At 43.7% G+C, this 27,420-nt stretch overlaps 2 protein-coding genes across 2 annotated transcripts in view; one reads left to right on the top strand and one right to left on the bottom strand.

Moving 5' to 3' along the window:
* WDFY4 (WDFY family member 4) overlaps window positions 1-27,420 on the top strand; it is a 253,283-nt gene that overhangs the window by 190,040 nt on the left and 35,823 nt on the right. Inside the window, exon 48 of the mRNA XM_036829672.1 lies at window positions 26,119-26,161. Within this exon, the coding sequence (XP_036685567.1) occupies window positions 26,119-26,161 (43 nt within the window). The remainder of the gene's footprint in view (window positions 1-26,118; window positions 26,162-27,420) is intronic.
* LRRC18 (leucine rich repeat containing 18) lies at window positions 147-24,073 on the bottom strand. The gene is made up of 3 exons (XM_036829673.1): window positions 23,983-24,073; window positions 19,038-19,136; window positions 147-1,149 (listed from the first exon to the last, which is right to left on the bottom strand). The coding sequence occupies exon 3, from the start codon at window positions 1,050-1,052 to the stop codon at window positions 285-287; it is 768 nt and encodes a 255-aa protein (XP_036685568.1). The 5' UTR covers window positions 1,053-1,149; window positions 19,038-19,136; window positions 23,983-24,073; the 3' UTR covers window positions 147-284.

Below are 27,420 nucleotides of genomic sequence, written 5' to 3'. Positions count from 1 at the left end.
AGTTCTGGGGCAGAAGTGAGACAGATGTCCCTTTCCTGACTCATTGTGCTTGTATGTGCGGGTGTGCACATGCAGAGAAGACAGAAGTGTACAGAATGGCAAAGAACTAAAAGCCCTTCAGTCAACAAAATCACAAGCCAAGGAGGTAGGGAAAGGTATTTTATGGACTTGACTGGAGGAGTTATTGCAGTAACGGAAGAATCCCTCAGTTTTGTGAGGATGTAGCCCATTGTCATCTTGCCTCCCTCCCTTTTCCCTTCTTGCCTTAGGGTCAGGGTCCCAGGTCACCTCCAATCTTCCTGGGATTCCTTGGCCATGGAGTTGGGTGAGACCAAACTGGAAAAGATGGCCCTTCTCGGTGCCGCCGTGGCCATGCTTTTGATTTTGTTCAGCTTGTCCTGGGCCTGTTGGCATTTTCTCAGGCAAGGCCCACATAGATCCTTCTCCTCCACCAGATATAGGTTGTCCAGCCTCTTGACGGAATCTATGAACGTATCCGGCTCCTCCGGCTTGGGAAAGGGGTTTCGCTTTGTGTTGAGCTTTTTCAGCTTGGGGAGCTTGGAGATGCTGTTGGGGATGGTGCTCAGCAGGTTGTCATGGAGCCCCACCTCGTGGAGCTCCTTCAGAGCGCCTAGCGTGGTGGGCACGCGGTCCAGATGGTTCAGACCGAAATTCACAGTGCGGATATTCTTGAGCTGATTGAGCTCCACAGGCAGCCCATTGGTGGTCAGCCTGTTGTTGCTGACATTGAGGTAGAGCAGAGAGGTCATCTGGCCGATGGACTCAGGGAGCTTGTCAATGTAGTTGCTGTGCAAGTCCAGCCACCGCAGGTTCTGGAACTTGGAGATTGAGTCAGGAATCTTCCTGATCATATTCCGGCTAAGGTTGAGCTCGTCTACATCACTGAGTCGCAGAATACACTTGGGAAAGGTGGTAATTCCCATCTTGCTCAAGTCAAGGCGTTTCTTCCCATCAAATGTGATCTTGATACAATTCTTGGCCACACTGAGGGTGATCTTTTTACCCTTGGGGCCTTTCCCGCCCTTGGCCATGTTATTTTAGTAAGGGGGTATGTTTGAAGTATGTTGTTCTGATTGACTGGTGATCAGTTAGAGAAAAAAGTCACATGAAACTGCTAGAAGATAGACTCTGAAAAGAAGAGAAAAAATATCCAGTTAGGAGATGACATAAGGGTACTGGACTCCCCCCAAATCATAATGCTTCACTTTCTAATGGTTTGAAAGGAGAGAAAGAGGAGAGTGGAGAGAAATTAGGTCATCAGCAGAAATAGCCTAGCCAAAGATCTTCAGCAGTTGAATGCCCTCTTCAGACCTCAGTGCTCCCAGATGTAAAATGGGAGGTTCAGGGTTGGCCTGAAGGACGCTCAGCACCCCTCTGGCGGTGCCATTCCCCGACTTAGGAATCTCTCCATTGTCCTGGACTTTCACATAGTCCCCCTCCTGGGTGTGTGTGGGGGGGGTGGGGGGGTAATGTCTTGGGGTATCTGCCATTTCCCAGACCCTCACTTAAATCTAGTCTTTTCTTAAAGTTATCCCACAAGTGCCTAGGGTGGGACTGCTGAGTTCTCAGAAGCAACATAGCCTGGATATAAGGGAATAAAAGTGGGAGTTAAGAATGACTTGTGTATTACATCCCTCTTAACCTTCTGGGCCCAGAGGAACTAGTCAGGCCTTGGCTACTATAACTGCAGTGCAATAAAAGCAGCACAGAGAAGTCTCCGCTTAGCCCCCAGGTAGGCAAATGTGCCTACACCATGCCCATGAGCACGGAAGAGGGGGCCAGGGTGGAGCCTGGCAGAATTGAAGAGAATGCTGCCTTTTCCCACCTCCTATCCACCTTGTCTTCCTCCCCTCACATTCTTCACACTGAAATTCAACTGTAGACACCTCTGCACTGATAGGTGTGATAACGGATTGCTGCCATCAGAGAAGTAGAACGTACAGAGGGACGGGTAGATTCTGGCCTCACAATGCTTGCTTAGAAGTCCAGTTCTACCATATATAATTTGCTTAAATTTTCAGTGCCTCGATTTCCTTATTTGTGAAAACAGCTCCCATTTAGGACTCAAAGGGAGTGTAAATTATCTAAACTATAAAGCGCTTACAACAGTGTCTGGCACATAGTAAAAGCTTCATAATGTTAACTATTAAGTATTACTATCAGGAACTTTGCACATATTGATTTTAATCTTCAACAATCCAGCAAGATCCATAGGCTTATCCCCACTATAAAGAGAAGAAGACCGAGGCTCAGGAGTGAGCAAGATCTACAGTCAAGAGGAGGATGCAACCGGCCTGCCTGTTCTAGAGGCTCTTTTCTTTTCTACAGCTTGGTGTCTCTTGCTTGCTGATATGCTATTTTGGACCAAGCTCCCACTCTGGACAGAAGCATGCTGTCAGGAGATAAATGCTCGCACTGCCTCCATCTCCCAGTAGGGATGGGTGGCAGAGGTGCTCTGCGCTTTCTCTACTTCATCATCCAGGCCCTTTATCAGGAGCCATGTTTGTGTAACACATGGAGCGCCAGCAATCAGGCTGTGTGAGCCTAGTATCACATGTTTTCCTTGTACAATAATCCTCAGTGCCAAAGGCAAGTAGGTAAAAATGCCTCCCACATGCTTATTATAAATCCTGCTCTTGCCACTTCTGGCTGAAGGTTTCCACCCTATACAAGTCCCTACTGGATCAGAGCCTCCTGAGATGGATGGAGCCCTCCACAATAGCCCGATGAGAGTATTCTCAGCTCTCAGCCGCATTGATGTTCTTTGGAGCAGGCCTTGTAAGCTGAACCTATTCTTTAGAAACAGTGAACCGACGACATTCAGGCATGATTGGCTGGTTACCAAAGACAGTACTGTGTTCACCGGTATTGAAATATCTGTATCACACAGCTGTGTGGAACCAGATGGGGCAAAGCAGTTTAAAAATGAAAGCTGGGGGCTTCCCTGGTGGCGCAGTGGTTGAGAATCTGCCTGCCAATGCAGGGGACACGGATTCGAGCCCTGGTCTGGGAAGATCCCACATGCCGCGGAGCAACTAGGCCCGTGAGCCACAACTACTACTGAGCCTGCGCGTCTGGAGCCTGTGCTCCGCAACAAGAGAGGCCGCGACAGTGAGAGGCCCGCGCACCGCGATGAAGAGCGGCCCCCGCTTGCCGCAACTAGAGAAAGCTCTCGCACAGCAATGAAGACCCAACACAGCCAAAAATAAATAAATAAATTAATTAAAAAAAAAAAAAAAAAGAAAAAATGAAAGCTGGGGTTCCAGTCACAGTTAAGATGGAGTAAGTGCGCTCTGCCCGTGTCACCCACTGAATGCAGCAAAAGGCCCAAGGACTCTGAAGATAAATGATATAAGGCAGATTGGAGAAGTAACTCAAAGTAAGACCAACTTTGCACCAGTGATGACAGATTTCCAACAAAAACCTCCCTCATTGGCCAAGGACAGGGAGACGGGGCCTTTTAGGGTCAGGGTGAGGGAGATCCTGTGTTTTTCTATTCATCGTTTCCATTCTCTTCTGCCTCAGCCCCAGGCAATCCTGTATCACTGGAGTCAGGGCATACAGGCACCTAAAACTCTAAAGGGGGAGAACCATTGTCTTTGACCAAACTGTTGTCCCAAGTGTGTGGAGGTTTGCTTTTTTTCTCTCTCTCCCACTGCTACTTGGCCCTGGAGAGAGAAACAGTGGCAGGAAGTACACAACAGATTTAGAAAACAAGTTCCCTGGATTTCTAGCCAGAAGACCAAGGAGGGGAGGGCAACTCCTGGGAACCACGAAGTGTTGGGGAGATTGCAAAGAGGAGAGAGTTTAATAAAGTTGTATATGAACTCCAGGATACACCCTGAGCTGCCCACGAATAGACCAAACCCTGAACAGGGTCTTGAGTACCTACTCCCAAACCCTGAACCCAAAGGCTTTGTGAATTGAGCACTGTGCAGGTTTCAGACTGGTGCCTGGGTAGCAACATGAAGGGCTGATTCGAATAGTACTGTAAATTCTTTGCAAACTGAATGGACATTATAAACGTAGTCTACGGAATCTACAGAAGGTTTGCCAGAACTTGTAGCCTGTGACTACCTGCTCAAAATATACATGTATATATCAATATAGATATAAAGATACATCCTAGAGGAAGAAGAAGAGGATAAAGGCTTGTGGTGCAGAAAAATATTTGATGGAAAAATGGGTGAAAACTTCCAAAAGATGGTGAGAGACATAAAAACTACAGATTCAAGAAGCTCAGTGAACTGCAAACAGGATAAACTCAAAGAAATCCACATTCAGACATTATCAAACTGCTCATAATTAAAGCAAAAATTAAAGAAAAAAATAACATGTTGCCTGCAAGGGAACAGCATACAAATTATTACAGGTTCCTCACTAGAAACTGTGAAGGCCAGAGGTACTGGAAAAATATTTTTAAAATAATGCTGAAAAAAAAGAACTGTCAACCAGACAGTAAATAAAAACATCCTTTATGAATGAAGGCAAAATAGACATTCTTAGATGAATGAAAAATAAAAAGATTTGCCACTAGTAGAGCTGCTATAAAAGAAATGCTAAAAGAAGTCTTTAGATGAAAGGGAAACAATACTAGAGGGAAGCTTGGACCTTGAGAATAAGGGAAGAGCAATGGAAATGTAAATATGTGGTAGATATAATAGGCTGTTTTTCTCCTCTTACAATCTTTAAAATACGAATGATGGTTGAAAGCAAAAATTATAACTGTCAATGTATGTAGATGGAATACATATGACAACTACAATATAATGGGGGAAGTTAATGACACCTATAAGGTAGGTAAGATTTTTACATTGCTTTGGAAGTGGTAAAATATTAATTCTAAGTAGGCTGGAGAAAGATAAGTATGTATATTTTAGTCTCCAAAGCAATCGGAATGGATAGTTTTCAGAATGGATTATAAAAGAAAAATACCCGATTATATGCCATCTATAAGAAAAACACTTTAAATAAACAAAAGTAAGTTAAACTAAAAGAATGGAAAAAGATGTACTTAACAAGAGAGCTTTAATATAGATGAAGCAGAAAATGATAACATTGAAAGAAGAAATGGGCAAATATATAATTAGAGTTGGAGCTATCAATACTTCTCTCTCAGTAATCAATAGGACTAGAGAGAAAATCAGCAAGGAATGCGGTTTCTCAACCTTGGCTCTGTTGACATTTTGGGCTAGATAATTCTTTGTTGTTGGCAGGGATGGGGTGGTGATGGGGGAAAGGCCTGTCCTGTGCATTGCAGGATGTTTAGCAGCGGAAAGTAAGAATATTCTACCCACTAAATGCCAGTAGCTCTCCACTAGTTGAACATCCAATAATGTTTCTAAACATTGCCAACTGTCCACTGAGGGGCAAAATTGCCCCCAGATGAGAACCACTGATAAAGAACTGGACATTACCACCAACCAGTGGGATCTAATTGACATTTATAAAACACTCTACCCAGCAACAGAATACACATTCTTTTCAAGTGCACATGGAACATTCACAAATATAGACTACATTTGTGTTCATGAAACAAATCTTAACAAATATAAATGAATTGAAATCATATAAAGAATGTTCTCTAAAAATAATGGAATTAAGTTAGAAGTCAATATCAGAATAACTAGAAAATCTCCAAATAGTTAACAATTAAACAGCATATTCATAAATACTCCATGAGTCAAAGAAATCTCAAGGGAAATTAGAAAATATTTTGAACTGAATATAAAAGTAGAACATATTAAAACTTATGGTATGCAACTAAAGCAGTGATTAGAGGTAAATTTATAGCGTTAAACATTCATACTAGGAATATTTAAAAAAATAAGAAAGGTCTCAAATCAATAACAGACTTTTACCTTAAATAAAGTAATAAAGAAGAGTAAAATAAACCTAAAGGATGTGCAAAAAGGAAATAGTAAAGATGAGCAGAAATCAATAAAATTGAAAGGATAAAGACAGTAGAGAAAATCAGTGAAATTAAAAGCTTGTTCACTGAAAGGTTTAATAAAATTGATAAATATATAGCCAGACTAACAATGAAAAAACAAAAAAAGAGGGATATCCCTGGTAGCGCAGTGGTTAAGAATCCGCTTGCCAATGCAGGGGACACGGATTCGAGCCCTGGTCCAGGAAGATCCCACATGCTGCGGAGCAACTAAGCCCGTGCACCACAACTACTGAGCCCATGTGCCACACCTTCTGAAGCCTGTGCACCTAGAGCCCATGCTCTGCAACAAGAGAAGCCACCGCAATGAGAAGCCTGTGCACTGCAACGAAGAGTAGCCCCCGCTGGCCGCAACTAGAGAAAGCCCACGCACAGCAACGAAGACCCAACGCAGCCAAAAATAAGTTAATTAATTAATTTTTTAAAATAGTGCTGCTATGTGTACGATATAAAAAAAAAAGAGGAGACACAAATTATGAATATCAATAATTAAAGAGAGGATAGGACTAAAAACCCATAGACATTAAAAGGATAATAAGGGAATAGTACAAACAACTTTAGAAAAAAACTTAGATGAAATCGACTGTAAACTATAAAATCTCACCCATGAAGAAATAGACAACCCTTAAAGACCTATAGTTATTAAAGAGACTGAATTCATAGTTGAAAAGCTTGCAAAAAAACCCTCCAGGCTCAGATGGTTTTATTGGCAAATTCTACCGAACATTTAAAGATAACAACACCAATTTTACACCAACTTTTCCAGAAAATAGAAGAGGGAGCAATTCCTAACTTATTTTCTGAGGCCGGCATTACCCTGATACTAAAATCACACAGAGACAATACAAAGAAAGAAAATGACAGACCAATATCCCTCATGAACATGAACATGAACATAAAAATTCTCAACAAAATATTAGCAAATTGAATCCACCAATATATAAAAAGAATACTACATGACATCCAAGTAGAAATGCAAGGTTGATTCAATATTCAGAAAGCAATGTAATATAGCACATTAACAGACCAAAAAGAAAAACATACATGATCATATTTATGCTGAAAAAACATGTAACAAAACTTAACATTTATTCATGACAAAAACTCTCAGCAAACAAGTAATCCAGTTTATCTTCCTTAACCTAATAGAGGACCCCCACAAACAAAAAAAAACCCTATAGTTAATATAATCAGTGACAGGCTGAATGCTTTCTCCCCTCAGTTTGAGAACAAGGCAAGAAGGTAAACTCTCACTATTCCTATTAACATTATTTTGGAAATTCTAGCCAGTGTAATAATGCAAATAAATAAATAAAAGGCATAGAGATAGGAAAGAATGAAATAAAACTATCCTTCTCACAGATGACCTGCTTATCCAGGTAAAGAATCCCACAGAGTTTAAAAGACATTCTTGGAACTAACTAGTGAGTTTAGCAAGGTTGTAGGGTACATGTTTACACATAAAAAACCCCACTGAATTTCTGTATACTAGCAATGAGCTATTGGAAACTGAAATTTGAAAAATAATAATGCTCCAAAGAATAAAATACTTGTATATTTCACGTAAGTAAAAAAAAAAAAAAGTGCAGGATTTCTGTGATGAAAATTGCAAAACACTGATGAAACAAAGCAAAGAAGATCTAAACAAATGGAGAAACATACCATTCATGAGCTGAAAAACTTAATGTAGTTAAGATGTAAACTCATCCCAAATTGGTCTAAAGATCAATGTGATTCCAATAAAAATTCCAACAGGATTATTTGTATGTATGAATAAACAGATTCTAAAATTTATATTGAAAGGAAAAGGAACTAGAAATTCAGAACAATTTTGAAAAAGAAACAAAGTTGGAGGATTCATGCTTCCTGATTTTAAAACTTACCATGTAATTATAAAATGTGGTATTGATGAACGGATAGTATATTGATCAGTGGAATAGGAAACAGAGTCCAAACCTAGATCCATATAAATATGTTCAAAATGGTCAATTGTTTTTTGACCAAAGTTCAAGAGAAATTCAATGGAGAAGCAACAGACTTTTCAACAAATTGTGTTGGAACAATTGATTACCCAATATGCAAAAAAATTGAATCTCGAGCTAATGAAATTAACTCTAACTAACTCAAAATGGATCATAGGTATGTAAAATGTAAAACCATAAAACTTTTAAAAGAAAATGAGGGAGAAGGTTTTCATGACCTTGAGTTTGGCAAAAGTACAACCTGTAAAAGAAAATATTGACAAATTGGACTTCAACAAAATTTGAAATTTTTGCTCTGTAAAACAAACAAAAATTCATATCCAACAAAGGACTAGTACCCAGAATCTATAAAGAACTCAAGGTCAACAGTAAGAAAGAAGACAATACAATAAAAAAAAAATGCCCAAGGGATTTAATGAGACATTTCACCATAGAAGTTATATGGATGGCCAAAAAGCCCACAAAACCACAAAGCATTGCTCAGTTATCATTAGTCACTAGGGAAATGCAAATGAAAATCACAGTCAGATACCACTGCACAGTTACTAAAATGCCTAAGACAAAACAAAACATAAAAGCCAATAATACAAAGATTTGGCAAGGGTGTGGAGCAACTAGAATGCTCACATATTTTTAATGGGGATTCAAAATGGTACAATCACTGTGAAAAACAGTTTGGCAATTTCTGACAAAATTAACTATATACTTATCATATGACCCAGCATTCCCCCAACTAGGTATTTACCCCCCAAAAAACTAAAACCTCATGTTCACACAAAAACTTGTGTTTATAGCTGCTCTCTTCATAATTGCCAAAAACAGAAATAAAAAACCCGAAGGTCTTTCAGTGGATGGATAAGAAATTGTGGCTTATCCTTATAATGGATACTATTAAACATAAAGAGAACAAATCTATTGATACATGCAACAACTTGGACGACTCTCAAAAGCATCTTGCTGAGTAAAAGAAGACAATCTTAAAAGTCTACATCATGAATGATTCCATTTATACAACATTCTGGAAAAGTCACAACCATAGGTACAGAAACTAGATTGGTGGTTGCCAGGGAGTGGGGATGGGGAAGGTTTGACAACAACGGAGCAGCACAAGTGAGTTTTCTGGGGTGTTGGCACTGCCCGTACCTTGACTGTGGTGGTGGTTGCGTGAAGCTATACATGTTAGAGCTCAGAGAACTGTATACGAAAGAAGCAACTTTGCTGTAGGTAAATTTAAATTTTAAAAAAACTTAAAAATATTTGGGACTCCATAGTCTATTTCTGTCGTTCTCAGCCCGGCTTGGAAGTCTGTGACTTTTTCATGCCCCCACTCAGGCTTGTTTTGCCCTGTGAAGGGCATCCACACCTGTATCCTGTGGGCACTGCTGGGTATGTGTGCATGTCTACCATGTGTATGCACATGCACACTGCGGGGAACAGCTATACACAAGGTGACATATCAGAAAAACTGTCCTACTGCACTTGAGTTAAAATCTTAATTAAAAAAAATATGGACTGAAATCAGGGGAGCCTGAGTTCTGATCATGTTAATCAATGACTTCTCATGGCAAGATTGCCAGATTTAGCAAATAAAATTGCAAGATGCCCAGTTAAATTTGAGCTTCAGATAAACAGCAGATAGTTTTTGAGTATATGTATATCCCAAACATTGCACAGTTCTGTATTTTATTTGACAACTCTATCCCATGGATCTGAAAAAATAGTAAAGTTTCCTTTGTCCATGATCCTTGTTAGTTCTTTGGGACTAATTTAAGCCAACTCCATGTGCTATTCCTGCATTCATTCGTTCATTTGTACACTCAATTCAGTAAGTATATCGAGAGCCTACTAGGTACCAAGCCTCTGTTTTATTTATACAGGTGAAGAGTAAATGGGGCCAGTCTCTAAGCTCAAAGAGCTGAAATCTAGGTTGTTACTGATTCTGGCTGCCAAATTCCCCTGAGTCCCAAAAAGCCTAGGCTGTCTTTTGTATTTCTTGTATTTAAGATAAAGTTCAGCTGAGGGAGAGCAAACACATCAAGTATGGGCAGAAGGGCCTAGATGGGAAGGATGCTTCCAGTAGACTGGAGATCCAGCCAGGGGAGCCCAGCTGTGCCTGGTCCCCCACAGCCCTCCCATGGTAAGAAGCCCTCCCTTCTCTGATGACTGATGGGGAGGAAGCAGCATGGGGCTGTCCACAGGGACTTCTCCATTAAGGAGCTTCTCCCCAACAGGTCCTTTGGCTCAGAGCCTGCTCATTCATTCATCACCTGCAGGCAAAGTAGGGGCTGGCTGGGATAAGCACTTCACCTCCTCCTCAGTGCACCTGGGCCCCCAGACAGCCCCAGGCCAGATGAAGCATGCTCAGCCCCCACCCTCTTCGTGCTTCTCCTCAGGGCCGCTTTACCTGGCTGGGACCCTTGCTTTTGGTTGTGGAGGGCAGGGTGTGTTGCTCAGGGTCCATTCTGACCCCTCTAAGCTGTGAGAGCCACTAGAAGCAGACCAGTGCCGGGAGCCCCCAAAGCCCAGGGACACCCCTTTTCTTATACAACTCTGAATGGTCAGCATCCTGCCCGGGTCTGCCCATTGGGTAGGAGAGTAAGTATTGGCAAAAGAAGTGTGAAACTGATGATCTTTCAATACAACTAAATCAGATTAGATGAACTGCTATTATCAATTCATAGCATCCTCAAATATCAGCGTGGGATCAATCCACACAAGGGAAGCTGGCAATTATAGAGAGAAAGAAATGTAAATAGATAATCAGATAGATGGATAGGTAGATAGGTGAACAGACAGGTGGATGAACAGACAGATAGATGGGTAGTCAAATAAGAGATTTCATTTCACATGAACGGCTTGGAAACCCAAATATGAGAAGTTTCTAAATGTACTTTTTGTCTTGTACAATTGGTTTTTATACTTTAGGAAAACTGGACCAGTTGGTTTGACTTTAATTTCTAATTAATTTTTCTATCTAGTCATTGTGAATCAAACAGCATGGTGGGACACCCCATGGATATCTAAATTAAAAATGTAATGGCAACTTATATTTTAATGCCATCAGAATATTTGCAAGCATTTTCAGCTGTAAGATCATTATCTTCACTATGATATTAGAATTTATCTGATGCTTCACACTCATGTATCTTTATATTTTTAAGACCGACTTTGTTTATGTATATCTGATATATTTAAACATCTGGCTAACACAGTCTCACAATAATTACTTCACCCTTTTCACTGATGCATTGAGACCAGGATAGACATATTGTACAACTGAAACCCCCAAAGTCACCGTCAATACTTGGGACTAACTTCATAGCAAGTTTTGTGCCATGTGGATGAGAAATGTCTTTTGCTTGTGGGACATCATCTCTTAAGGGGAAGTAATGCAAACTTCCCTCCGTGAAGTCACTCATTCAAAAGTCATTATTCTTTCTCCCAACTCTCATAAGACCCATTCACTAGATATGTAAGAGGAGAGCCTCGCCTCTGCTGTGACTTCCCATGAGCCTTCAGATCACTCCCTGTGCCCTCCACCCCTTACCAGAATGAGCTGTTCGTTCATGTGAAAAGCCCTGTGGCAGGTGGAGATATGAGTGGTCACTGCGGGGCTCTCTGTTGAGTGGGTGTGTCTAGAATCTCTGCCAGACCTAAAACAGGCACGAATGTTCAACTCAGGCATCGTCTGCGCTGGAGGAAAGAATTACTGTTTGTCCAGCACCCACTCTGGGCCAGGAACTGTGTGCTCTACTACTTGCTTTACAATTTTGTCTGCTTTTTGGAGTATAGACTCACTGGAGGTCTAACCATTAAGTGGTTTTATTTTTTCCACCTCTGCCCTCAGCTACGTTATATCGAGCCCTGCTTTCCTGTGAGCAGAAGGACAGATTGCTAGGAAGGGGACAGACTAGAGGCAGAAAGATTTCTGTGCAGCTCACAGCAATATCGCCACCAGACACTTGGCAGAGATGATGGAGAGAATGACAGCAGGAGAGAGATATGGACAGCGGGGGTGGAGTCTTACAGGGACCCCACAGTTATAGGGGTTTTCCGACATCAATTTTGGAAATGCTTCACAATGTCAAGAGCCACTTACTACTCTTCATTCAGGTGATATGTACCAAAGTAACTATTGCAAGCATGCTGCTGGACCATTTCTGTATCTCTAATCTCCATAGTAATTATGCAAAGTGTCAGTCCTATTTTTAATATAGGAGAATTGAGGCTCAAAGAAGTCAGGTGTCTTCCCCAAGTTCACAAGACAGCACAGCTCAGCCAAACCTAGGCTACCTAGCTATTACACAGCTACAAGCCTAGGTGTGTAATACCAAAGTTTATGATCTTCCCACTACACTATCCTGCCTCTCTTTTCCTTCTGTTGCCTTTTCTTTAGGCTTGTTGCCTGTTATCCCACTGTCCAGGGACCAATGTGTGGGGTGCTTGTTTTCATAGATATATATATGTGTATATATCTGAATATAACCGAGTAATACGAATTTTAAACATATTTTACTAGCGTTAGTGGAGTCATTTAAGTGTAAGAGCTTGGAGATTGACAAGGAGAGAAAGAGGGAGAGAGAGAGGAACAGTTTAAAGGGTACGTGTAATGCCACCAGCCAGTTCATTTAATAGGCCTGTGCCCCAAGTAGGCGGTGATAGAGACAGGAATCTGTTGTTCCTCGGCCCCTCCAGTCCCCACGAGCCCCCATGGTGAGAGCTTCCTGTAAAGATGCAGGTTTTCATCCAGCATGGCCCCAGAACCCTGGCCCACAGCATTCCCACACGCCCACCAGAGAAGCCGGCCCTCTGCTGCCCTGGGCCGGTGCGGGGAGGCGGGCGGAGGGCTGCCGGCCGTGCAGGGCCCTGAGAGGCTGTGCGCAGCCGCCAGAAGTGCGATTTTCACAGCGTGGGCTCACTTGGAAACCTAACACTTGTAAGATGCACTTCCGCGGTTCCCAAACGGCAGGCCTTCTCCGACTGTGGGTCCTATGGTGCGCTCCACCCCCTACAGCCCCCAACACACACATTATCTCCGCCAGCCCTTAGAGGCCCTTCATGCCTCCTTCACACAGCAGGCGCCCTCCAGTTTGCCATTTCATTCAGCCCTCACAGCTCTCCTCAGAGGTAGGAATATTCCTCCCACCCAAAGATAAGGACCTGGCGGTGGGGTGGGTGTAAAGTGGTTTATCCAAGCTCACACCGCTCGCCTTACTCCAGGGCTTCTGGGTGGGATGTTCTTTCCATGACATCAGAGCTACAGCACACGGAGTGTCTGTGTGGAAATTATCAGGTTCACTTCATTTGGCAATTATCTGGTTAATTTGATCAACGCAGTGCTAAGGATCTTATATTATGCATGTATACCTTCCTCTACCCCTAATATTGTGTACTTCTGCATCCTCAGCACCAGTGTGGGTCTGCACATGTGCTGCCTGGGAAGCCATTATCTGTCAAACTGCCCTCTTCCCCCTGGCCGATAATAAGAATTCAACTTTTATTTGGAGCAAAAGTTCCCAGGGGGTCACATGGCCCAATAGCAAAAGATTATGATTTCTTATTGGTTTAATAGCATCTATTTTGTAATTCTGAATGTACCCTGTTTTAATTGGATTTGTTAAAGGAACAAAAGGGAATAGGTGCCTTACAATTAAAATAAAATATTAAGATTATTAGTTTAACAGACTAGAAATGCCTTGTTCATCAACCAACACATTCAAAGCACACAAAGCAACCTTGACACCTGGAAAGCAAAGAACCAAAGTCAGTGCTGGCACCTTTAAACCCCTGGAGATGGGCATTAATTCAATTTCAATCACCGTGGTTTAAGCACTGCTATGCGATTGCATTCTCTCCTCACAGCCATGGCTTCCATTGCAGATAAGGAAGCTGGGCTCAGAGAAGTGGCTTGGCAGGGCGAAAAGACCCATGTGGGTCGCCACCCAACTCCCCATTTACTGTCAGGTGACCCTGGACAGTCTGTGGAGCCTCACTGAGCTTCAGCCCCGACTTCCGTAAATGGGATAACAAAAGTGGCTGCTTCTGAAGGGTGGCGTGAGGGTGAGTGAGGGCCTCGGAGGACTTTGCTGTGACGGTGGGGGATGGAGTGCAGGGAGGAGCCGCAGCTGGACAGGACAGCACAACTGATGACAGTGGAGCCAGCACTCCAGGATTCCAACTGTGTAGAACCCTGATTCAGACCCCACAGCCCAGCGTACTTACTTGCTGGGGCATTCCCGCCTCCCAGGTGCAGACCTCAAATTACTTTATTTGAAGGACAAAGAGATATAGCTCCTTTGAGGCACAGAGCCACCCACCCACCCAGGATCGCAGAGTGGGGGGCAGTTCTCAAGTGCCCAGTGATGTGTGCATTCTTTCTGCACCACGACCCCATCTGGCCCCAGTGAGAACTTGCTGAGGGGTGGACATGGTGGAGACCCAGGTGTACCCAGCTGTGTGCACTGGCCAGCCCCGTGGTGTGGTACCCCCATTTGCTGTAGAACAGTCCCTAGCTCTGAGGAAAACTTTGCTGTAAGCCCGCCTACCTGTGAAGTTGTGAGATACCTTGAAGGGGAGCCCTGAGGATCAACTGTAAGGGAACAGCCAAACCTTCCCTGGCCCTTTAGGATTCATTTCTTCATCAATAGTTCACACTGGATAACTACTATCAACGAGGCGCTGATTTATGCAGCAGACAGAATGAAGGCTCTGCTCACATCCTAAAAGGGAGATGAAGCAAAGCAGACAAACATAACACCAGGTGGCGGAGAGTGCCAAGAATAGAAAGAGCAGGGGCAAAAGAAATAAGAGAGTGGTGTTGGGAGATGTGGTCTTTTGAAGAGGTGACCAGGACCGGCATCTTTGAACAGAAGACATCTGAGCGGAGAGGGAAGGAAGTGAGGATGCGGGGAGGCAGGGAGGGGATTTCAGACAGAGGATGGCTCTGTGACAGAGGGGAAGGGAGGGACAGCATGAGGGTGGGAGAAGGAAGGAGGCAGGGAGAGAAGGAAGAAAAGAAGGAAGGAAGGGAGGCCAAAGACATGATTTTAAAAAAACAAAACCCAGGGCAGACATGATCTGGCTTATTTTTCAAATGATACTTCAGCTGTTGTGAGAAAAATCTCTAGGGCATGTCAAACCAAAGAGAGAAGGCCAGTCCCTACACTTCCCCCAGAGTGACCACAGACGGGGCCGTGCCCTCTCCTCTCTCATTTCTACCTGAGCCAGGAGGAAACCCAGCCCTGGGACAGCCCCATGCTCTCCTGAGTCTCCGGCAAGCTTGGCCATGCTAGAGAGTCAGGGGAGGGGGACGGAGTACGCAGCCACTCTTGTTTCCCTCTAGAGATGTTCTCTCAGAACCAGCAAGCCCACCACTGCACTGAAACCTCTCGGTCAAGCACAGGTGGCTGTGATATAAAAACCACATAGCCTTTTACATATGGGTGACAGCAATATGGTGCAATGTGTGTGTGTGTTAATTTAAACCTCAGCTAAACTTTCCCCCAGTCCAGAGGTGAAGGGCATTGGAAGGACCATGGTCTCATTTTTAAAGGGATACTTTAGGTTAAAGAAAAAGGGTGCAGGGACTTCCCTGGTGGTCCAGTGGCTAAGACGCCACGCTCCCAATGCAGGGGGCCTGGGTTCGATCCCTGGTCAGGGAACTAGATCCCACATGCTGCAACTAAGAGTTCGCATGCCACAACTAAGACCCAGCACAGCCAAATAAATACATAAGTTAAAAATTTAAAAAAATAAAAAAATAAAAAAATAAAAAAAAAAGAAGAAGGGTGCAAAAGGATGGTTTGGGGCTCTTTGTATGTAAGGCACCTGTCTTTCAAAAATGCTGTGACTTCTAATCCTTTTTCTGTAGAAATATTTTCTGAATTCACATTTCCCTTTCCTCCTTGAGTCTTTATCAGGCTTATTTGAAGTTATTACTAAAACATTCAGGACTATCATTAAGAAGAGAGAACCCTTTTCCGACGACTTTGGACAAGTAGATACAACTTGCTAGGAATGATGTGAACAAAGGCAACATAGCGGCCCGCACTTTGTTTAGGACAGGGAAGCTCTTCAGCATTTTACAAGTAGGGATATTACCCATGTATTAGCCATTCTGTCTGTTCCCTTCCTGTTATGTGTAAAGTAACTCAGTAGAAGACAGGCACTCGGACAGCAGGGAATGTGGAGGCTTTGAGGCCAATAGAACTGGGCTCCATCCCCACCTTCACTGCCAACCTGGTTTTAATCATGAGCTCAGTTTACTGATCTGCAAAATGGGATAGAAAATTGCAAGTTGTTGTGAAGAGTAAATGAAGTGATGACTGTATGTTAAGTGACTAGTGTGCACTGGGTACTCAGTGAATGGTAATCTGGTTCCTGGCACCTTTATTATGGTAAATAATGCTGATAGAGTCACCAAACAGCACCATATTGATTGCCTCCCTCAAATTAGTGGCCCCAAGACACTCCCCACTGATCATTAATCCCAGATGTAGGATTTGTGGAACAGTCTTTGCTGATTCGCAAGCACAAAAGTCTTTGCAACGTTTTAAACACAAATTATTAGTAATAATAGTGATAATAATAAAAGAAAAGAAATGTAACAGCAACTTGTAGATACGATAATACCTTTGTCCACTTTAACCTCTAGAGCTTGCTAGAGCCCAGGCAACTCTCTTACTCATTCATTCATTCATTCATTTGTTCAACAATTTGTACTCAAGTCATTCTATAGGTCAGGTCAGATGAGAAGATATGCAGTGAACATGACAGACGTGTTTCTCGTGAAACTCCTATTTTAGGAGAAAGCAAATCAAGCAAGAAAAACAAAACAAACAAAAAGACCCAAGATTATGTCAGGTGGTTTAAATGCTCTGCAAAAAATAAAACCTGATGATGTGAAAGGGAACACCCAGGGTCAAGAGAGAATGTTGATGGCGGGGTTGGGGGGGGACTAATTTAGACTGAAGTAGATGGGGAAGTCCTCTCCCAGGTGACGTTTGTGCTGAGACTTGAACACTAAGAGGCCACGTGGGAGGATTTGGGGAAGAACACCCCCAGAAAGGGGCATACCAAGTGCAAAGTCCTAACAGTGGGGAGAAAAAGGAGATGTGGGGGTGGCTGGAGCAGGGACAGCAAGGAGAGGGTAGAAGATGAAGACAGAGGGCTTTATGAAAGGTACAATACGTTACGTGCATTATCTCATTTAATTCATCCACCCCACTTAACAGGTAACGCACCGAGCCCCAGAGCACATACCTTGCCAAAGTCACATGCTAGTCAAGCAGAGCCAGCCCTTGTCTGTGGGCTTAATTGCCATTTGGCTTATCCATGAAAGTTTGACTTGACAACGTCCTGTGACAAATTTGGCTCTATGGGCCAACAAGGAAGCTCCTGACTCATCATGTTTTCCAGACACCACCCTAAACTGGGCTAGATCCTGTGGGAACGTTCATAACAGCCCAGGTCAAGCCCCATCCTTAAGGCTCATCCCTCACTGAAAAGAAGGCACGTGTTTGTTATCACACCCAGCTCTGGGGGTTGAGATGAGTTCTACTATGTGAGACAGGTAGAGAGCTTGAAAATTGAAAATTGGCAATGAATCCAACTGGCCATGAGCTGAAAGCTGGTGATGGTTGGTGCAGCTGGGTAGCCCATCATGCCCACTTGGAGGGGCGTGGTTCAGCTGCACGCCTCATGCTCTAAGAGTACCAGGGACCAGGAAATATCACCTAGCTTTGATGAAGACCCACCCAGATGATGGGTAGAGGGAAAGAGCATGAAGTCCTCCCCTTTCATCAGCATTGCCAAGCAAAGAGCGGTGGGCAACAGTGGGAGACCCTTGGAGCCCCAAGAGGAAGCTGGCGCCACCAAGCACCAGGCCTTAAAGGTCAGTCTCTAGACAACAGTAGGGCTCAGGCACACTGAAGAGCGGACAGGAGCAGCCTCAGCTCCTCCCTTCCCCCCTCCAGGCTGAGGCTCAAGCCCAGAGTCACCCCAGCTTGAAGACCAGTCAGAGCTGTGTCCGCCCCTAGTTGTATGACTTAGCACACGTTTCCTCACCTTTCTGACTCCCCATTTCTTCACAGGAGAGCTGGTCATCAGCGCTTGGTTCACATAACAGCCATATGGTTTGTAAATGTATTGAGAACCCACTATGTGCCAGACTGTTTGCAAATCAATTTAACACATTTAAATTAGGTTCCTGCCTTCAGACTGCGTGTATGGATTATATTGACCACCTACTCTGGGCCAGGCATTTTACAGACACTGTAAATAATTCTTACACCTGCCTGATCTATTTATTGATTTTCATCTCCACTGGACAGATACGGTGCCTGAGGCTCAGAGAGGCCAAGTAGCTTGTCCAAAGTCACAAAGACTCAAAGTAGGGGCACCTACCTTTGCCTGTTGTGGAGATAGAGATGTGAGGCATGTACTGTAGTGTGTTCCATGAAGAATCCCTCCTTACAGGGCCCAGCCCAGCCTAGGACTCAACCATTTGTTCGTGGGTTCCAGTGTTCAGGATCACTCGTAGAAATGGCTTGCCTCCAGACTTCTCAAAAGACAGACTGTGCTCCAAACCCCAGCACAGTCAGCAGAAGTCAAGTGAGGTCTGCTGAGGTTACCTGCACAGGCTGCAGCCTCCCGACTGAACGAGCACTGCAGTTTCCTTAAAGGGATAACTGGCTGGGTGAGGAAGCAGTTCAAACACTAGTCTCCACCTGCTTGTGGAGCAGGAAACAACGTTCAAGGAGACTGAGACTTTGGAAAGATCATAAAGGCATGACCCCAAAGCCCCACAGACTCCCACACTAACCTCCCAAGCTTGTCCACGGCCCAGGCGCCTGAGAATGCCCAGCTGGGTCCCCAGCTAGCTGCCCTCCTGCCTGGGGCTCAGGGCCAGCTTCCTCTTCTCCTACATAATGAATTAGCTGGTGTCTGGGGTTTGTAAATAAAGCACACCAAGAGAACAGGCATTTCCAGAGTTGCTTACTCAAAAAGAGGAGAGAAAAAGAGTTTGAAGAGGTCGTAGTCTGGCAGAGTTAAAGTAAAATAAATGCAACCAGAGGAAAACTTACCCTGTTCGGCCCAGTTCTTCCTCCTCGACTGTGAAACTTTGTCACCAGGCAACAAGAGACCTGGGACCTGGCGTTAATTAGCATAATCTTGAGGCCAGCCTGCAAGGTGAGAGAACACAGTGCCGAAAGGGTCTCCAGGACAGGGTCTGGGGTCCCTGGGGCGTGCAGTGGGCTTCTTCCTGGCTTCCCCAAGCAGTGCCCTGGGGATTACAGTACCAGGACGGCTGCCTTCCATGGCGACCTCCGGAAGTAGACGTTGCTAACAGAGGGGAAAGAACCAGGTTTGCCTCTTTGAAGGGACAAATATCTTACTTCTATAGCATTGAGTCCCATGAAATATCATTCGACTTCCTTGTAATTTGCCCCAGTATTTCTTTCTGCTCTTTGGTTTTTGAGAGGGCTGTCTTTTATCTGTTTATTTGAATTTAATTATTTCTTGCAGTTTTCTTTACACCCTTTTTCCATGATTAGATCAGAGTGACTATAATGCTCATAAAAATCAGACATTCAATAGTGATTTTTTCTTAATTAATATTATGCCATTCAGTGCTAGTGTGTAGTTTCTAAACTCGACATTTTGAATGAATGTGCAATACTGAATCTGGTGGACTTTGCTTTTCCTGTTGTTTCCAATTTGGCAGTATCATGACTAAGGCTGCAAGGAAAATATCTGGGCATTTATAGTCTTTTTGTTCATTTTCTTTTCCTTTAAATTAAATTCCCAGAAATTGAGAAATTTGGCAAAAAGGATAAATGTTAAAATTATTATGCAAATAATAAAGTAACATTGTAGAACAATTAGAAAATGCATATATAGAAACAAAAATATAAAAATACTCTTAAATTGTATTACCCAGGTTGAATTTTAAAAATAAATTAAATAATTAGCAAATAAATAATTTGAAATGCAAAATTAACCCAAGCAATGAAAATTTTGGCAAGTACAAAAAAGCAAAAAGAAAAAATTTAAATTAAAAAATAAAAATATAATAAATCATTAAATTAGAAATATAGTTAACTATAAAATTTTTTAAATACACGAACACCACCACCATCCTGTTTAATCCAAAATGAAATAAAATAGATCATTTAATTTAGACAGTAAATGGATTTAACATAATGAGCAAATGAAGATAACTAGAAAATTTAAAGTTACCTGAACTCCTACAACTTAGTGCATTTCTAATTAGAATATTCAAAAAGCACATAATTTAAATTAGAAAATAAGTAATCTGAAAATCATAAAACATAAATAGGCAAAAATAAAATCAGTACTTTAAGGGAGAAAATACACAAGAAAAATACATTTGAAAATTTTTTTTAATTTTTAAAAATTTTATTGAAGTATAGTTGATTTAAAATGTTGTGTTAATTTCTTCTGTACAGCAAAGTGATTCAGTTATACATATATATATTCTTTTTCATATTTTTTTCCATTATGGTTTGTCACAGACTATTGAATATAGTTTCCTGTGCTATACAGTATGACTTTGTTGTTTATCCATCCTATATATAATAGTTTGCCTCTGCTAACTCCAAACTACCAGTCCTTCCCTTCCCTACCCCCCTCCACCTTGGCAACCACAACTCTGCTCTCTATATCTGTGAGTCTGTTTCTGTTTTGTAGATATGTTGATTTGGATCGTGTTTTAGATTCCCCATATAAGTGGTATCATATGGTATTTGTCTTTCTCTTTCTGACTCACTTCGCTTAGTATGATAAACTGTAGGTCCATCCATGTTGCTGCAAATGGCATTATTTCATCCTCTTTGATGGCTCAGTAATATTCCATTGTATTTATATACTACATCTTCTTTATCCGTTCATCTGTCAGTAGACATTTAGTTTCCCTGTCTTGGCTATTGTAAATAGTGCTGCTGTGAGCATAGGGGTACATGTATCTTTTTGAATTATGATTTTGTCTGGGTATATGCCCAGGAGTGGGATTGCTGGATCATATGGCAACTCTATTTTTAGTTTTTTGAGGAACCTCCATACTATTTTCCATAGTGGCTGCACCAATTTACATTCCCACCAACAGTGTAAGAGGATTCCCTTTTCTCCACACCCTCTCCAGCATTTGTTATTTGTAGACTTTTTAATGATGGCCATTCTGACTGGTGTGAGGTGGGTCCTCATTGTAGTTTTGATTTGCATTTCTCTAATAATTAGCAATGTTGAGTATCTCTTCATGTGCCTATTGGCCATCCGTATTTCTTTTTTGGAGCAATGTCTATTTAGGTCTTCTGCCCATTTTTCCATTGGGTTGTTTGTTTGTTTTTTTGTTGAGTTGTATGAGCTGTTTGTCTATTTTGGAAATTAAGCCCTTGATTGTATCGTTTGCAAATACTTTCTCCCATTCCGTAGGTCGTCTTTTCGTTTTGTTCATGGTTTCCTTTGCTGTGCAAAAGCTGGTAAGTTTGATTAGGTCCCACTTGTTTAGATAAATACATTTTAAAATACAGATATGTAAAACCTTATAAAAATTAAAGCCACTCAGTTTCAGCATCTAGAGGTAACTTTATGTTATATAAACTTCCAGACTTTTCATGCATCGACAGCATCAGGTTTATGGCATGGTTGTGCAATAATAATTTGGTAATTTTGCTCATGTTCATTTCTAACTCCAAATATACACAAGTTACCAATTTGTCAGGTAACTGCCCTCTAATCCAGCCAGAACAAAGATTTTTGTTGTCGTTTTATTAATTTGCTTTTGTGCGCTTGTCTTCAGAGTCAGGGCCCGGGGTCAAGGTGTGGTCCGGCAAGCGCTCTGCACAGCCCGGTGTGCTGGGCTTTCATGGGTGCCTGCACCAGGCTTCAGCAACCCCTCATGAACTTCCCTAGTCTGCACCCCACCTCTTACCCCACCTCCATTTCCACATCTGAAGATGGAGATCATGGCTATCTCATTGAGTCTTTGTGAAAATTAGACAGTTGACAAAAAGTCTTTGCAGTTTCTAATGCATTAGACAATTATTATTATTGTTTTTATGCAAAATTTCTACATGTTAAAGAAATAAAGACAGGAAGTTATAATAGAAATATTATAGAAGGTCAATATCCTGTTAATTCAGCAGGAAATCTCTGAACTGCAAGAATGTCTGTCTATTAATGGATTTCTACTGACCTACAGTCTAGATCTGAAAACTAGGCTAAACCCAAATTTGTTTCTGAGGAGGGAAAAAGGAAGGGAGTGTGTTTCTATTACCAGTCTCTTGGCTCCTCGTGGAAAACTCTGCCCACCCCGCAGACTGCTTCCCCAGCATGCTCCTCCAGAGCTGCACCCCGGCAGAAGGCAGGGCAAGATGCTGGCCAGTACTTGCCCTGTCTTGAGGCACAGCACAAATCATTAGTAGACACATTTCTAGTTTGCCAAGATGAGTGAATTTTCTTCTCCTTGTGGTTTGTGTTTTCTTGACACCTCTTAGTTACTCACTAACCCATTTCACCATGGCCTCATGACTGTTTTGCAAATAGAAAAGACACAGGAGAATTTGGAGAGGCATCAGGCTTTTTAAATATGTCCACTTTAGCTCAGGAGGCCCAGTTTCCCTGTGGGCCCTCCCTGGATGTCTGCCAGGTTACTGTCTTAGTGCCTAAGGACTAACCATAGCCCGCTAGTCCCAGAGGTGAGGAGGAGGAGGATGGGCAGATCTCCCCTCCCTTCCTGGGCTGAGAGGGTGCAGCCTCCAGCCAGATGAGCCCCTTGGCAGAGACCCCTTTGGCCTGGGCTAGCCCACCCTCTGAAGGCCCCTGGTGGGCTTCTCTGCCAGGCTCCCTAGGGAAGGTGTGAGTTCCTGGGCTATGCCCTGGCTCACTCTGGGAGACAGGCTCAGGGTAGAGTGGAGGTGTCAGTCAGGTGGAGCTGGACCAAAGAGGTGGAGTCAAAGGCAAGATGCTGAGGCAAGCCGTGGGCACTGAAGTAGGAGTAGGAAGTGCCCCAAGGCCACGTGACGGCAGCACTCACACTTCAAACCACTTCTAGGAGTTCAAGGACATAGATGTGATTTAAAGTGAAGCAGCGCAGATAAAAATCACCTCTCAAAATAGAGAAGAATTTGAACCCAGCCTAGCGGTTGACCACACACAAAGTTCAGCTTGAAGATAGTGTCCCGTCTTTGGAAGTCATCCAGAGGAGTTTAGATACCTGTCTTGGGATGGGAGTGAGGTTGGTAAGATGTCCTCTGTGGGCCCACCGTGCTAGGCCACCTTCAGGTTAGACAGAGTGACCTACGTAGTCTCAGTGACTTTGAACTCTTCCATTCTTCTCCACACCATCCCAGGTTGCCCAAGGGCCTGGACTCTTGCCCCGTAGACTCCATGGCAAACCCTGAGCTGACAGAGCAGGAGATCTGATTCACAAGTGGCACAATTATTCTAAGATCTTACAGAGTGGTACTGGCAGAACAAAGCAGGTCTTGACCAGAAGCAAATCTTCAGTTTTACACCACACTCTTCTTCCTCCCAGAGTAAAAAAAAATCAACCCTGCTCTAGGATAGTGTCAACATCAACTAGAACTATGCCCATTGAGGGAGCCCTGTGTCCACACCTGTGCTAGCCTGTTCCAGACCCGTGGTTACACTTGCTCCCCAGCACTCCTGGGTCAGCCATGTTTGAAGGATGAGGTAACAGTAGTTCAGAGCAGTCAAGTGGTGGGGGCAGGATTTGAACCCAGGTTCTAGTGACTCCAAACCAGTACTCTTTCCCGTGCTGCCTCCCTCGGACCTTGGAAGGGCTTTAGAAAGCCAAGAGCCATCTCTGGCACCTTGTTTAATATAAAATTTACACTATAATAATGGAATAGTGCAGTGTATCAACTCTTAAAGAAATACTTTAATCACCAGATATTTACAAAATTCACATAAACCATTCCAAGAGTTCTGTAATTGCCTTCAGATGAACATGAATTTTTTAAAAAAATTTTTTCAAAGAGAACTCACCTTTGGTGAGGTGTCTGGATGCTGGTAATGGCGTCTTTTTCTGATGGTAATGAAATGATAGATCTTCCTTGGCGCTCATAGCTGATGAAATGAGGAGTGGGATGGTAAATTGCCTTTATCTTACGCATACCATTCCGCTGGGTGGCAATGTCACAAAAGACCACAGATAAAATTCTAGAACTCTTCATGAAAAAGATAAACAGAGGCTCTCTCGTTTCCTGGATCTTAACAGGCACGTTTTGCTCCCCTATTCCCCTTCCACTGTCAAGATTTCTAAAATAAAGTAGCAAGATTCTCAGGCTTTGCCATACCATCTCCACATCCTTGTAGCTCAGCCCCACATCCTCCAAAAGGCTCAGAACACATTCTTTTCCGAGGTGGTCAACTTTGCTGTCTCCAGCCTGGGTTCTGTCCTCATTTACAACCTTCAGAGCAGTCTGCCTTCTGGAACTGGGGTAGTGGCAGGCTCACAGACAGGGCGGGAAAGCCACATCTTCACTTGAGCCTTTGCAAGCTAATGCAATAAATGTGACCATGTTTTTGCCTGTTTGTTGTTGTTACTGTCTGCCTGAATAAAATGGCCCAAAAGGATGATTTCTCTATTGGGGGGAAGAGGTGAATCCCAGCCAGGGAGTTGCTTTCTGTTTATGGAAAGTCTGCCAAGGAAAGTATTGAATGAGGAATGGTGGGGAGCCCGAAACAGATGATGTGACAGCAGTGCTGTGACGGGAAGATGAAGAGTCACTGCCCCTGCTGGGGCACTCGGGCAGCCAGGCCTGTCCACATGAATGCCTGAAGCACCCTGGTGCAGTCCCCATGGGTGGAACGTCCCCGTGGGATGCATGTGGGGGCGGGGTCTGTGGGTACCTGAGCAGGACTGAGGCAGAGGGCATGGCTGGAGAGAGGCAGGACTTGGTTTGGTTCAGTGGAACACCCTGAACAAGAACCTGGTTTGGGGAGTAGAAGGAGAGTCTCAGGGAGACAGAGGGGGAAAGAAAACACAGCTAGAAAAGGAACCAAGTGACCTCAGAGGCCGAGGAACTGGGCTCTACAAATTCCTTCTGAGCGGAAGGGGCATTTCACATGGAGAAGGTTCCTTCCCCCGCCCTCCCCAGCACTGGATCCTGTTACACTTTTACATTCTTCCCTACCACATGGGTCAAAAATGGTGTTTCTTTGGTTTGAATTGTGTTTCTTAATTGTATTTGTGGAAGCATAAATCGGTACAGCCTCTTAAAAGGACAATTTGGCAATATGTAGCACACTTGAAAATTCTCATAGTTTTTAACCTAGTAGTACCATTGCCAGAAATGTATCTCATGGTTACACTCACAAAGATTCAAGGCATGAAATCATCATGAGATGTAAGTCTCATAAATCACAGAGATTTATGTCTGAAGATGATCACAGAAACATCATTTGTGAGGACAAAGCCCAGCACGGCGGAGGCTCCCACGAGTTCCCATCCATCTGTATGAGGGTGTCCTGCTGTTGTGGCCACAGGGCAATGTGGGCCGCCTCCACCGTGCCGTCAGGCCAGGGAAGCAGGGAGGAGACCTGCGCAGATAAGATGATCCCACATACCAAAAACATTTGTTTAAAAACTGCTTGAGCATATAGACTGGTATATGGCTAAAACTCTTCTGGAGATTAACTGTGGATACTTCCTGAGTGGGAGCAGTGGTTTGTAGACTATTATTTTATATTTCATGCCCTTCCATATTGTTTGCCTTTCTTAACCACACACATATATTCACATGTGACATGTATTCACATGTGACATGTATTCACATGCATGTTGTGCACATGGGCAAAGAAGGCCAAGATGCGGCTGTGAAAGCCCAGTGTGGGGTGTGAGGCCCCCGAGCCTGCTTCTGCACGGCCCTGGGACTTCTCGGGGCCACGCCTCAGGCAGCAGCGCATTCTGGCATTGCATAAGAGCAACAGGGATGGCAAGAACCCAGCCTTCAGTAGGGCAGCGAGGGGGCAGGGAGAGCTTGGGAAATAATCTTGCTGCCCTGGGAAGTCTGTGATTCTCCTGGGTGCCCTGGCGCCACGATGCCCCAGAAAGTTCCACCTCTTCCCCCATTCATGCCTTGAGATATTTGGTCACCCCCATCATTTTCTGTCCCACAGGAGATACCCCGGCTCCGACAGGACCGTGCTGCAGAAATGGCAGGTACAGTGACCCCTCGGGGACTCTGGGTCCGAGGAAACCCTCTGGGAATGCAAATCAGCAAATAGCTCAGGCCCCCGGGATGAAGAGAGAAAGCATGTGGATGGATCAGGAGGGATCTTGTTTTTGTTTTTTGTTTTGTTTCGTTTTCATTTTATTGCTCTTTATTTTATTCTTTATTTTTCTCGGCCACACCACGCAGCGTGTGGGATCTTAGTTCCCCGACCAGGAATCAAACCAGCACCCCCAGCACTGGAAGGCAGAGTCTTAACCACTGGACCGCCAGGGAGGTCCCAGGATCTTGTTTTCTTAATTTGTTAAAATGTCCCAAATATTTCTCTGAAAAGATCTCACTGATTAAAGGCGATTCTTGAGTCAGAGCTGGGGAGTGAGAGAGAGAGAGAGAGAGAGAGTGTGTGTGTGTGTGTGTGTGTGTATGTGTACACAAACCCTGTATACACACACACACACACACACACACATGATCCATCAATGAAGGTGTATGTGTATAAATGAACACACAACTCAGGAAGACACAGCATTCACTTCTTGTCTTGGGAAGTCACACGTGGCTCCCAGACTGGATGAGCTGACATTCAACCTTGGGTTCTCAGTGGAAGGAAAGGACCCCAAGAGAGCCAGCCTTACAGATCACATAGCAACAGGAAAGTAACTCTTGGTCACTCAGGTCCAAAATCCTTTCCCAAGGATCAGGCCAAGGAAAGGAGAGACCGCAGCATGCAGGTCCCATCAGAGATGATGGCTGCACTGGCTGCTCGTTCACCCGTTGGCCTTGATGAATTTTTCCCAAATGCAGTCCCTGTCTCCACCTGTGACATCTTTAAGCAGAGAGCCCTAAGAGTGAGTGTTATCCAAACACGCACGGTCAGGAGAAAGAGAGTTCCTGAAGTCCCAGAGGAAGACAGATCATTCAGCCTGCTGGTGAGGGCCTCTTTCCCGGTGACTGCAAAGTCCCCTCAGCTTATGTTTTCAATCCTAAAGAGGTCAGCAGTAAGTTCACCCAGCATTTGTGCTATTATTTTAATCAGCTTTTGAGTATCACCCAACAGTTGACACAAAAGAATGCTTTAGCCTTCGCTTGGACTGCTGAGTTGTATTTTTTTTTCTTTTTTTCTGGCTGACTTTGCTTCCTGACCATGTTTGCTTCAGCTCATATTGGAATTAGCGTGGCCTCCCCAAGTCGGGCCAGTTCCAAGCACAAGGTGCACGGGGAACGGCACAGGTGCACGCTGCCTGCTCCC

Source organism: Balaenoptera musculus, chromosome 16 (genome assembly GCF_009873245.2).
Source record: "Balaenoptera musculus isolate JJ_BM4_2016_0621 chromosome 16, mBalMus1.pri.v3, whole genome shotgun sequence".
Lineage (NCBI taxonomy): Eukaryota > Metazoa > Chordata > Mammalia > Artiodactyla > Balaenopteridae > Balaenoptera > Balaenoptera musculus.
Note: the sequence above shows the minus strand (reverse complement) of the source record. Positions and strands in the feature narration are given on the sequence as shown.

Bases quoted from the DNA above. Each gene is read 5' to 3' on its own strand.
- LRRC18 (XM_036829673.1), bottom strand. From the start codon at position 1,052: ATGGCCAAGGGCGGGAAAGGCCCCAAGGGTAAAAAGATCACCCTCAGT.